This window comes from Doryrhamphus excisus, chromosome 6 (assembly GCF_030265055.1).
Source record: "Doryrhamphus excisus isolate RoL2022-K1 chromosome 6, RoL_Dexc_1.0, whole genome shotgun sequence".
NCBI classification, from domain to species: Eukaryota; Metazoa; Chordata; class Actinopteri; order Syngnathiformes; family Syngnathidae; genus Doryrhamphus; species Doryrhamphus excisus.
In genome coordinates, this window is record NC_080471.1 from 12,767,569 (window position 1) to 12,781,660 (window position 14,092).

The 14,092-nt window shown below is 39.5% G+C and overlaps 1 protein-coding gene across 6 annotated transcripts in view; it reads right to left on the bottom strand.

Annotated features, from left to right (window-relative positions):
- The window catches only part of LOC131131677 (membrane-associated guanylate kinase, WW and PDZ domain-containing protein 2-like), a 110,105-nt gene that overhangs the window by 4,946 nt on the left and 91,067 nt on the right, over positions 1-14,092 (bottom strand). For 3 of the 6 annotated variants that reach the window (XM_058076582.1, XM_058076585.1, XM_058076586.1), the window contains exons 12-20: positions 11,028-11,059; positions 9,201-9,393; positions 8,962-9,077; positions 7,366-7,558; positions 7,041-7,274; positions 6,761-6,946; positions 5,099-5,414; positions 2,069-2,288; positions 538-681 (exon numbers count right to left, since the gene is read on the bottom strand). In XM_058076582.1, the coding sequence (XP_057932565.1) occupies positions 538-681; positions 2,069-2,288; positions 5,099-5,414; positions 6,761-6,946; positions 7,041-7,274; positions 7,366-7,558; positions 8,962-9,077; positions 9,201-9,393; positions 11,028-11,059 (1,634 nt within the window). The remainder of the gene's footprint in view (positions 1-537; positions 682-2,068; positions 2,289-5,098; positions 5,415-6,760; positions 6,947-7,040; positions 7,275-7,365; positions 7,559-8,961; positions 9,078-9,200; positions 9,394-11,027; positions 11,060-14,092) is intronic. The other 3 variants (XM_058076583.1, XM_058076587.1, XM_058076584.1) reach the window with 2 other exon arrangements.

Here is a 14,092-nt window from a genome sequence, read left to right on the forward strand (position 1 = left end):
TTTAACATTTGCAGCATTTCTTGAAATGAAATGTCTTTATTAAAGAGCAGCAATTCCTGTGAAAATAACCATTTTGTATTTACGTTGTGGACTAAACGTCTCAGTGTTAGGGTGAAGGCTCTGTATCTCAATGTGTAGTCACCCCCCCCCACACCCCCCAGATTGGAAAAGTGGGTTGTTTGAGGTGGGCAAGTTTGTTTTGTTGCTGCTTTCAATTCAATTTGTTGTGTTGATGGGCTCACCTTGCTCATTATTAAGATGATTATGATTATGATTCCTATAACTAATATGTTATCTTGCATTGTTCTTCACAAAGCGCCACCTTTTTCCTATGGATTTATGCTAGCAGCCCTTTATAACAGTATAAAGTCACCAATGAATTGTCAGCCATCATAACAAAGAGGTAGAACTTCTGCATATGCGTTAATTCCGCTAAAAATATATATTCTTTGTAGACATTTCATATTTCAAAATAAATGCCTCGGCTATATTTTGGAGTATTTGAGGTACATCATCATTTTATGCATGCGTGCTCACCCTCATCCTCCCATTACGTATGGCGGGGCCGTCCTCTGCAAGGCGTAACACAAATAGGTCCATCTTGTACTCTCTGCCCCCACGGATACTGAAACCGAAACCTTTGGAACTTTTCTCCAGCTCCACTGTGAAGTAATCAAAGTCCTGCAGAGCAGCAACAATAATAACATCATCTTCAACACCTTCTCCTGTTAGTCCAGTTGGAATATTGAGGTTTGTCGACAGAAAAAATAAGACTGTACTGATGGAACAAGGGAACTAATATCCATTTCAATGACCACGTAACATAAACAAATGCTGAAATTGCTACTTAAAATGCATGGGTTAGCAACTGTATAGCATTCATTCAATTAAAGGGTTCGCCTGAGTAGACCAAGGAGATCATCAGGAAAGACACAAAGGAGCTGGAAAATAGAAAGGTTAGGTGTAGCAAAAAAAAAAAAAAAAAAAAAAAAACCCTTTGGTATCTAATCACATTTGTGTATGTTCACAAGTGGATGTGAGGTTTGGAACAGATTGGAGCTCCAGATCCAGCAATGTCCAAATATTCATCCATTTACAGTACATGAATTTGAGTACATGAATAATGAGGGAAGAGGTATTTGAATGTTACCTGGTGTTTGGGGTACTACTGGTTATAATTACAATAGAAGGGTTCGTCATTATTAACTATGTACAGTCAGAGATAACATATTGTATATTTGTGTCATTATAGGATGTACTGTATGGTAATAATGCATACATATTATCTTCTCCTATTTGGAAGCATCATTTTCTTGATTGATTGTACCCATTACCATCATTATTATTATTATTATATCCATATATAACAACCTAACTCCAAATTTCAGGATCATAGACTAAATTGACCTTAAACAGGGGTAAAAATAAGGATGATAATAATTTAATTGAATGTTTTTATTTAAGTTTTATTAAGTGGAGGCTGGGTTGCAGGAGATCATCCACCAGCAAACCTCCAAATCTTGTCTCTTTTAATGCATAGCATAGCATAGCATAGCATAGCATAGCATAGCATAGCATAGCATAGCATAGCATAGCATAGCATAGCATAGCATAGCATAGCATAGCATAGGACACTTGGCCAGGAGAGTAGCCCTTATCTGGCAATACAAAGCACTTTGCCTCTTTCAATGCACGGCACGCTCGATCCACACTAATTATTATTACCATCAACACTAATAACCAACATATTTGCCAAATATAATTCTAATGAATGCATAAAAATGACTTATAACTATGTTGACATATGATGATGGTATAATAATGAGTAATGACAATTGTATGGATAAGATGTAGATTGTATAATGGAATAATATATATACAATATATATTGCATACATACATGTATGTCTTTTTATATTGGTTCAGAATTGACAAATTTGATTATGATGTGTTATATTTAGTTTTGCTCAACCCACTGTGGGTACATTGTATACATCAATGTCCAACATATATTTATTTGGTATGGCTGGAAATAAGTGGTCCGGAAAAGCCAAGCATGGTTGCGTACCTGTGGTCTAAAGTCTGCAGTGATGCTCAGGGGGAACTGTGCGGCCGCAGGGTGCTGTCGGAAGTCCAGCAGGCCAGGTGGGTGCCGGTAGTCCAGCGTCGGGGGCTGACGGTAGTCGGTCACCGGTGGGTGACGGTAGTCTACTGGAGGTTGCCTGTAATCAGTGAACGGAGGATGGCGGAAGTCAGGTTTGACATCCTGTCTGGCTTTAACCTCTGACCTGTGAGGAGGGGGGGAAAGCAACACAATCTGAGAGAGTCTTGTTTGAACAAAAGGGATGACGCGAGTACAGCGCTCCTTGCTGGGTACATGTTGATTGGCATGGGATGTTACACACCACGGCTTAGCTGACTATTGCAACTGTTACATTGGGGATGCACACGACGTGCATGTGTGCAGCATGTGTGTGTTTGTGTAGGAGTTGGGGGGGGTAGACTGATATTTACAAAGGCACGCACCCGGCCTCAGATATTTACATTCATGGCTTTACAATTTAAACACGTTTAAAAAAAATCATAACAGTCATTGTTACACCCACAAACGTAATAACTGCCCACAAACGTAATGCAAATCTGCAGCTTTGAATGTAATAATCCCGCAAATGTAATAAATTTCCCACAAACCTAATAAAATTTGCCTACTGCAAACGTAATACTGAATTTCGATACCGAAATGATTACATATGTGGGAAAGTGAAAATCTGTAAATGTAATAACGCCCCACAAATGTAATATGAGACAAAATAATGATCTTTGTGGTTGTTGTTGTTGTTTGTTCTTTCTTCTTTTAATGAATGATTTTAACAAGATAATTCTTTTTTTCTTGTGGAAAAAATATTATTCAAAGAGTATCATTTGAATACATTAAAGGAATCTTTGATTATTGAATTATAATTTATTTTAAATTAAAAAAGATAACAATTGTGATAATTGCAATTATTTTAATAAAATTATTATTACTATTAACATTATTATATTTTATTATTTCTTCCCCATATAAACACAAAATCACACATACAATAATATACTGTAAATATAACGCACATGTACGCCCACAAACAGAGCGAGTTTTAATAGTACAATGCAATCTGATTCTGAATTGATTCTTGGTGCTTTGTAAATATTGTTGTGATATTCACACCAATGAAGCAAATTTGAATCAATTCAAATTGAAATTCAGTATTACGTTTGCAGTAGGCAAATTTTATTATGTTTGTGGGAAATTTATTACATTTGCGGGATTATTACATTCAAAGCTGCAGATTTGTATTACGTTTGTGGTTTATTACGTTTGTGGGTGTTTCCAAAAATCATTTGGAAAAATGATTGACCTATATAGTAAGATTAAAAAATGTATTTTGTACGTAGTCAACTACATTTAACTGCTTAGCTCGACCTACATTGGATTGGTTTTAGTGTCTTTTATCAACACAAATGTAAAGAATATGAAAGCATACTTTCATTTTTTTAATGCAGCCCAGAGGGTTGGTCTCCTTTAAAAAAAAAAAATCTTGCTTTTTAAACTTTCATCAAGTAAAATGGGCAGAAAGCCACGGCTGGGGTAGAGTGCTACTCTCAAGTGTATTCTTCTCCATCACACACACACACACGCCTGCCAGTGATTGCAGGACTGGTGCATTATACAAGAGATACCTTGGAGGTGCATTATTCACTGTCAGTGACTGTAAAAGCTTAGTGGTGTTACTCGGGAAAGTAAGTTGGCTTTCCTTGCCTCGACTCTACAGCGAGAAAGAAGATGTTGGCACACTGTCCTCTATTGATTTTCTTTGGCATCTGTCACATTTAAAAGCCCTCCCATGTCTTCCATCCATCACTACAGGACATGTGCCCTTCCAGTGTGAGTCCTTATATTGTTTATTTTTAGCAGGCTACATTTTGAGTTAGTGGGATCATACAATTATACAAAAAAACGACATAATCTAGTCCATAAATGTCCTTTGTAGCACGTGTGCTAAGGAGAAAACCTGTTAAATGTTGGTGCAAATCTGGATAAAGGTGCAGGGCAATGACTAGGGCATCCAACACAATCAAAGCATCTGTTGCAACTCAGTAATTACGTCGTTACAGTCCATTTGCTTTGGGTCCAAATGGGGACAATGGCAAATGGATCTGTGTTGAAAAAACCATTAAATATACATTAAATATGTACATTATTACCACCTACAGGTGTACAATGAAACATTATTATTCAGCAGTCGGGGTGCCCCAAAAGTCAGCTGGGATAGGCTCCAGCATACCCATGTAGCCCTAATGAGGATTACGCAGCATAGAAAGTGTATGGTTGTCCTCGGTACAGTCTGTGCTCTATGTGGGCCGCTTTTCCAGCACCAATTAAGGGACTTAAATGCCAGTCAGGGGAAGTGAACTTGAGGCCTGACAGTTCAACTGACATTTGGGGGAAAAAACAAGCCACAAAAGTCAAACAAAGAATCGAAGGGATGAACTCCACAATTTTTTTTTTCATAATGACACCACCAGTGTGGAGGAAATGTGTGATGACAATCACGGAACCAGAAATAGAACTTAGGAACAACATAGGATGGAGGCTGTTTGGTCAGTAAAATATATTCATTCATTCATTTTCTACCGCAGGGTACACCCTGGACTGGTTGCCAGCCAATCACAGGGCACATATAGACAAACAACCATTCACACTCACATTCATACCTATGGACAATTTGGACAATTGTCACAATTAACCTAGCATGTTTTTTTGGAATGTGGGAGGAAACCGGAGTACCCGGAGAAAACCCACGCATGCACGGGGAGAACATTCAAATTCCACACAGAGATGGCCGAGGGTGGGATTGAACTCGGGTCTCCTAGCTGTGAGGTCTGTGCGCTAACCACTCTACCGCCGTGCAGCCCCAGTACAATATATGACCAACATAAAAATACACTAGACATTTTTAACTACCAGCAGTACCTATAAAAGGCCACTAGGGTGTCTTCTGTGGTAAACCTCATTTGACAGTTAAGCGTGTTAAATAGTTAAAAGCGGTCGGCATACCTGCCATCGTGGAGATAGAGCTGAGGCGGAGGTCCAGAGGGATGTGTGACGGGGCTCTGCTGGGTTCCAGCAGGTGTCGAGTGCGATGCCGCCGACGCAGGAGGACAAATGAGGATTTGGCTTGTCTGCACTGGTGTCTGAGCGGGCTGGGTGGATGCCTGCTGGCCCGTCTGAAGCGTCAGTTGACCCGGCTGAGAGGCCACCTGGCCAGGGTGCGGGGCTACTCCTGAACCGGTCAGGGCTACGGGGCTGGGCTGGGCACCATGTTTCTGGGTCATGGGGCTCTGCTTCTCTGAACCGGGCCCAGACTGGGACCCTATGGGGGTGGAGATTGGGGTTGCACAAGGTCACATGACTGATGACACACTCTAAGGCAGTGTTTTTCAACCTTTTTTGAGCCACGGCATGTTTTTTACGTCGGAAAAATTTTGCGGCACACAAATAACCAACATTATTTGCTTGTTTCAGCTTTTTCCTGATTACGGACTCACCACAGCAGATCCTTTTGATTTGCATACTAATTTAACCAACAATGTTACAAAATGTCACCACTACCTCTCACGTGCATCACTAAGTCTATTAGAGGAATGAGGCAATCAGCTACGTGTTGCCACACGGACGAATATTGCATTGCTCTGCCGGTCTTTACACCAATGACACGCGACAATGACATAATATTTGCAGAAAATTATTAATACATTCATTCATTTTCTACCGCTTTTTCCTCACGAGGGTCGTGGGGGGTGCTGGAGCCTATCCCAGCTGTCTTCGGGCGAGAGGCGGGGTACACCCTGGACTGGTCGGCAGCCAATCACAGGGCACATATAGACAAACAACCATTCACACTCACATTCAAGCCTGTGGACAATTTGGAGTGGCCAATTAACCTAGCATGTTTTTGGAATGTGGGAGGAAACCGGAGTACCCGGAAAACATGCACAGGGAGAACATGCAAACTCCACACAGAGATGGCCGAGGGTGGAATTGAACCCTGGTCTCCTAGCTGTGAGGTCTGCGCGCTAACCACTAGACCGCCGTGCCGCCCATTATTAATACAAGTTAATTAAAAAAGTGATATTTATAGGTTATCACATGGTTTGTCTGGTATCAGGCCAGGTATCATGCCCCCAAGTGTCAGTATCAGTATTATATTGGCACGAGGGGGCATGATACTTTTGTTTCCAGAAAATTTTCAGTTTATTACATGTATTATATCTAAACAGTGTAAACACAATAATTGCTAAAATATTTCAACAATAATATTTTATCAACAGTCTTATCTTATTAATGTCTGACAATTAAAGTTCCATTAATCAAGTTTGGGTAGCAAAACAAACGCTGTGTGTTCACGCTCGTGCGCTGTTCTCTGATTGGTTGTTTCACGGGCACGATACCAGAGCAGCGCGCTCTGAGTGGACAGCTCCGGGGGCTGATACTGGACATGGTTAAACTCTATATTTTATCAGTATCACTGCCCTGGGCTTTGACACAGTATCATTTCGGCCTTTTCCCGTATCATTCATGGGCGGTTTCTAGGGTACAGGGACAATTAATACTGTAGTATGTGATAATGAATAATTCCTCACGGCACACCTGACGATTTCTCACGGTTGTTGAAAATCACTGCTCTAAGGTGATGAGTTGAACGTTACTGTCACTCGCCTTCCTCTGGGATGATGTGCAGTGTGACTGTGAGGCCAGCGTCTTTGATGAGCTTGACGATGTCAGCGTGAGGCATGCTGATGATGGATTGTCCGTTCACGGCCAGGATGCGGTCGCCCACTTTCAACTTGCCACATCTGTCTGCCGGGCTGCCCTCGATTATACGGCCTATTTTATGGGGCACAGCTGGAAACAAGCAGGAAGAAAGAAGCCAGTCCAACATGGTCTACGTGACAGGAGGATCTATTACATAATAATATAGACGCAATTATGCACTCACTGATGACAGCGGCGTTCTCAGGCCTGTTCAGAGAGCTGATGATGACAAAGCCAAAGCCCTCATTTTCTTTGCGATGAATGACCACGTCGCTGGTCTGCAGGGCTGAGCCTTCCTGGTGAGAACCGGCCAACGCCACGGAAACCACAGGTGGGCCCGAAGGTGCATCGCTTCGTGGCGAGCTGTGCTGAGTAGACACCAAGCTGGGGCTGCGGCCGTTCACGGGGCACGCCTCACCTGTAGGTTTAAAAAAAAAAAAAAAAAAAAATTCAGGATACATTACAGTGACAGCATCATCACCATCATTAACAATCTTTGTGCTCCTCACCGAGCATTTGCACCCTCCTCCTCACAGTCAAGCTGACTTGGCCGTTGCGAGCAGCGGCGTGCATCAGGTCAATGACATACTTGTGCGGTTTCCCGGCAACCACATTTTTATCCACAGAGATGAGCTCGTCACCGGGCCGGAGTCGCCCGTCACGCTCGGCGGGGGTGTTTTCGATGATGGCACCGATAACAATCTGCTCAAAAACAGCAGAAAAAAGGTAGATATTAGCAGCAGAGATTAGCATTAGCACGGCACCTAACACTGCTATAGCACAATAGCAAGGCCTTTACTCAGTATGGGAGGCACTGAGCAGCTCTGTGTGTGGCTTATGTGTGTGAGAGAGACAAACACAAGAAAATGAAAATATTCATGAAAATATTAAATATAATTATATTATGTTTAGCCATGACAATTTTAGCCATGTTTCAATGAGCTAGCCTGCATGTACTTTCTCTCAGCATCATGGTATTAATGTGGGAGGCGGAGCTCAGGGCCTCTGTGATTTACAATGCAGCCAAAGCCAGAGTAGTCGATTGCAGATACACTGAGCTTTCCGCACAGAGCGCCATCAAAAGTTAAATATAAATAAATATAAAAGTGCATATTATTCAATACAAGTGTCATGGTTCGCTACGCATGTGTACTGAACGGTTCGCAACAGGTACACGTATTGTTGCACCCCTTGAGATAAAGCAGTAGTATAGTATAGTAGTATAGTATAGTATAAGCTACTGTTGATCACATCCATTTAATTCATATCAATGGTAGGACTGATATTGTAGTATTAAGTTTATATGTATGTATATATATGTACGTAGTAGTATTGTGTTTTTTGGCAAATATTTTGTATTATTGTATTATATGTGATTTATGTGTGCACACAAATTCATATATGGACACATGAATTTGCAGATTCATAAAGTATCTATATGATATGTAATATAATCTGGTCATTTTAAGAGAAAATAAAAAAGAATGTATTACTAATTATATATTATACTAATTTACAAGATTAATATTATAATATTAATAGAAGGAAAATCAAAATTTTATGAGAAACAAATCTAAATTTTTAGGGAAAAAAAAAACAAAAACAAAAAGTTTTATTCTTAAGAAATCATCTAACTTTAAAGGGGACCTATTACACTTTAAAAAATTTTTATATAGCTAGAATGTTGTATTGTCGTGTTAAACGATGCCTGCTTCCTTATATGTATTTCTGTGGGGGTTATTGTGTGTAGCTGCTCTATAGGAGTCCACAACTCAATACAACTTTAACTTTAGGAGATTTTTCTTTATGGGGAATAATATATTGACTTATAATTATTGATAGAAATATGATATTAGAAGCAAAAAAGTCAATAATCCAAAGTGTGTGCGTTTGTTACATGAATGTAAACACACTGACCAGTCACTTCATTAGGCACACCCAGCACCACATACTGTGCCTTTGCTAAGCTAATACTTGTATTGCAGCTACGCAGGTGTTTCTAATTAAGTGTCAGATGAGCATGTATGAAAGTTAGGTGGCGTTAAGATGATGCTTTAAAGCATGAGCGTTAAATAAGCGTGAGGTCCAGCCCGTCCCATACGAGCCTTGTCACGGGCGTCCGGACTCACAGCCTGCACGGCCTCGTCTCCACCCAGGATGCGGAAGCCAAAGCCGGTCTTTTCCCTCAGAAGGTGCACCTCCACCTCTTCGTATTCAGGACCTGACACACACAAACACACACACACACACACACACACACAAACACACGTCAGATGGTGTTATAGCTTTGCTCTTTCCTCGGCAGTAAATCAAACAATCGTGATGAGTTGACACAACGACTCACGTCGGCTCTCGTAGATAGCCCTGGACTTCTCATAAAGGTCGTAAGGGTCGGGCTTGTTAAGGTCGAAGCCTTCAGTGGAGTCGGGAACGGACGTGCGATGCTGGGGCTGATTCGGGAAGGGCGTGCCTGGAGGCAGGACTGGGCCTGACAGGTTGGCTTGGGGGCTTCCATGTGGGTCCCACTGGTCTGGTAACTACACCCAAAACAAGCATAGATTATTTGTATGCATCAAACTCATAATGTACACTGGCATTACACAACACTTGCATTTCATGATATTCTTAGAATAGGCGAAAACTACAACCATAGAAATAGATATGCTGTTGTTAATGGGCATAATCAATTCATTGGTAGCTACAATTGATTGCTCATTAATTGAGGCACCGATTGCACTACTGTAATTAGCAAAGGTGCTGTTGATGTCAACTAAGGCCTCATTTTAGGGAAAAAACAATCTCAGAATTGTTAAAGTCTATGTAAATCATTTTTACTATAAGATTAGATTACCAGGGGAAAAATATATGTATAATTGTGAAAACAAATGTTTCTGCAGGTCTCACTGTCACTGCCACCATGAGTGTTGAGGTCCCAAAGCAGAATTAGCAAATCCCCCGACGGAGTACTCTCCAGTACTGTAGGGACGCCAAAAAGTGCAGGTATTCTGAACTGCTACTTTGTACATAAACGCAAACTGCAGTCAGAACCTGTCCTCCCACCCGACGGCGGAGCGAAAACACCCTCCTGTTGCTCATCTTGAGAGGCCTGGTTCTGGTACGACTATATCTAGCCAGAAGTTCTTCCCAACCAAAAAGTCATAATATTATTAGAAAATATTATAATTGTATTGAAATAAATTGTAATATTGTCACCATCAAATTGTTATTCTGTATTATGGCAAAAAAGAACAAAATAAAGAATGAAATATATCATAAATGATTAAAAAATTATAAAGACAACAACAACAAAAAAAACACTTTAAATAAAGCTGTCTATGCAGAACACACACTTCAGGATTCTGACATCTAAAATAGTTGATTAATTACAGTTAAGTTCCATTTTCTTTTCTTATCTTTAATAATAGTTTCCTCTTTGCTGGTTATTGATCAAACAATCAGTGCAGATCCATGCACCATTTCACGCACCATGATCATCTCAATGATTTATCGATGTATTTGTCATCTGATGCTGGCTGCTGGCACCACATGACAAAGATGTCGGCCACTCCATTAGGTACCCCCGCACATTCTAATACCAGATTTATATATATAAGATTAAGATATGCCTTTATTCGTCCCTCAGTGGGGAAATTTGTATTAAAAAAAACAGTATAAAAAAAACAGTATTATATAAGTATTCGTACGTGTTGTGACTGAGGTACATAAATATTGTATGACCTTAAATGCAGCACCGAGACAATGGATGATAAATTGTACGCCAAAGAAGCTAGGAATGTATCAAAACAGCAAAGAATGATGTCAAGATAGCTCTCCGGAATGATGGATGACTGCCACAAAAAGAAATAATGTTAATCTTTGAGTGTGTGTTACATATTTAGCAAACTCACTCAATTATGCAGCAAAGACAAACAACCAGCTTGGCCAGCAGCAGATACTCAATGATGATGAATGGAATCAATAGACACTAAGAAGACATTCATCATGGTGGAATACTCTTTTTGGGCCATGAATGAGCAGTGATTGCAGAGGCACCAAAGGGAAGGGCTTTAAATAGGAAATATTCTAGCCTATAATAGATGGACTGGCAAACCAAACCTACAAATACTTCTTTTGTTGATGATTACCACATAAGTACAGAGAAATACCTTACCTGTTTGGAGGCCTTCCATGGAGAGATGTGGCCTAAACAGGAAAGACACAGAAAAGATATTAAAACACACACAATTAAGACATACAGTAAGTACTGTATGGTTGTAAGGAGGACTACACACTGGCCATACTGTCATATTTTGGTTATTTTAAGCATTCTTGGAACTTCCTTCCTGGCCGCATTGATTTCACATAGCAACATAGACATCTACACCTAGCATGAACATTCAGGAACTTAAAAAACAAAAAGACAGCAGCAGTAGTGGGAGCTCCAATACTATGTAGCGTGACTTTTTTGGTACTGGTTTGTGAGCATTATTATTATTATGACTGTTATGTAATTTGAGGATAAGCGGCATAGAAAATGTTAAATAATTTATTTACAAAGACAAGAACCTTGACTCCTATTTTTCCACATAGTATATTATGTAATCATTTCCTTATGTATATTAAACTAGCATAGAGAACAATAGGAACACAGGATGTGAATAAATATACTGCAATTAAAATTACAAATTAATGTAATGTATTCATGTGGAATGGATGGGGGTAGAATTAAATTTGGACATGTAAAACTGTGAATTTGTACTATGTGACGTATTCCAATGTAACTTGTATTCATTCATTCATTCATTTTCTTCCGCTTATCCTCACGAGGGTCGCGGGGGGTGCTGGAGCCTATCCCAGCTGTCTTTGGGTGAGAGGCGGGGTACACCCTGGACTGGTCTCCAGCCAATCACAGGGCACATATAGACAAACAACCATTCACACTCACATTCATACCTATGGACAATTTGGAGTCGCCAATTAACCTAGCATGTTTTTAGAATGTGGGAGGAAACCGGAGTACCCGGAGAAAACCCATGCATGCACGGGGAGAACATGCAAAATCCACATAAAGATGGCCGAGGGTGGAAATGAACCCTGGTCTCCTACTTGTATTCATGTTCAAAATAATGAAACCATTACCATTATCACATAATGATTGTGGATGGTGGGCAAAAAAATATATAAAAATGCAGTATTTCCTTGAAGTACTGTTAGAAAAAGCCAAAGCAAGATGATTTCTGTAGATGTGCCTTTGTGGAACAGGATAATGTGTAACAAAGTCTGATTTGACATTCTTCTATTCCGACTTTGTGAAAGTTTGCCTTAACGTGCCCTGTTGTTGCATTAGTTCTCAACATAATTACATCATTAGCTGCAGGCCAAGGCAAAGACACACACAAACACACTTATCTGTGTGAGTTTTTTTTTTTTTAAATCTCCACCAAGGAAGTGAGGATAACTCCATTTCTCATCAGCACTGCTCACTCCCCTGTGACGCCACACAACAAAGGAGGCGAGCAAGCAGTAGGTTTAGACCTAAATACATACATTTACATGTGCAACACGCAATGGACATTTAAAAGAAAACACGTTTGCATGTATGTAAATATCAACACACTAAGCAACCAAGCCTTGGATGCTAATGTGAGCATGTGACAGAAATGTGGACAGGAATTTATTAGCATTTTCTGATAAATAATGCACACGACAAGAGCATAGACAATTGATGGGTGAATGAATGAGGTCAGTACTGTATGGACAGTAAGTGACAGTCGATCCCTGATGTTGAAAAAACACGAGTAATTAATAAACCACAAAAAGCTTGTTTTTGGCACACTGCTTGCCTGTAATATCCCATATTTATAAGTTATTACCAACCTATGGTGAATGATATACAAATTTGCGTGAATCCACGGTATTTCTTGATTTTATATATACAATCCCAATCTCACTTTTTTTGTTAATTCCACGCCTTTGTTGATAGCTTTGAGAATGTACAATGTAAATAGTCATGAAAACAAAGTTTAAAAAAGCATTGAATAAAGAGGTAGGTCCAAAATTTGAGCCTGTACTGGCTGTATTTAATATTTTAATACAAATTTTTGTCATTCAATCTTGAAAAAAAAAATCAAAAATATTGGTTTAAAAAATATTTCTAATTGACTCACTTTCACTTAAAAAAAAACTATTGCTATTTTAACATGACTTAAAGACATTGCGTTGATATTAAATCGTTTTTTTTAAGTGTCCACTTAAAAATTACACTATAATTTGATATGACACAATTAAAAAAATGTTTAACTTAACTTTAAAAAAAACATTGTTATTATCTTTTTTCACTTTAAAAAGCCTGGTTTTACATCTTTAACAACGTCATTTTCAATTTTATTACGATGATGGTTTGATATAAAGATATTTCTGAAAATGTTTCATGTTAAAAAAAAGTATGGTTTGAAACAAAAACATTTTAGAAATATTTATAATTTTTTCCACTTAAAAAGATATATTTTTTTCTTTGAAAAATGTGTTTCCATTTTGTTATAAAAACGTAAAGTTTTTTGAATTTTACACCATTTTTTTTTTAAATTAACGACAAAATAATGAAGTATTTCCCTTGATGCTTGGTTGTGTAGCTTAATTTTTTTGTATTGAATGAAAATGTGGTTTCATTTTTTTTTAAACATTTTAGAATATTTTCCACTTTTCCACAATTATGAGTGGGGACCACTGCTTTATATAATGTGGTATGAGCTGTCCATGGTCCTGAAAAGTCCCAGCATACTGTAGGTTTCTATGCTGGTAAGAAGTTCATCCTTCAGGGAACAGAAGCGTTACAGGAAGCCTCGGAGGAATTCTAATACCTCATTCACTGGAAACTTTTCCTTAATGTGACAGGGAAGGAAATTAGCGTGATCTCCGCTGCAATTGTCCACTTGTATTAGAACAGAGCGTCATCCTCATCGCAGGCATTTAAAGCTTCATTTAAATGCTAATGGGATTCATCAGCATATGTGGCGGATGTGTGGCACTTTCACAGGCGTGCGTGATGAATTACAAATGACTGACTGGTAGAGAGGCTTCACGCGGTCAAGAGCTGCTTGGGTCGGTTCTGGCGCGGCGAGCATGTCAGACGAGCCCGCTGAGTTCTGGACGGTGCTCAGTTCCGAGCGATTGGCCTTCGCCGTGATGTTCATTGGTGCCCGGGAGTGTCTCTTAGCCTAAGTTTGGCTCACTTTC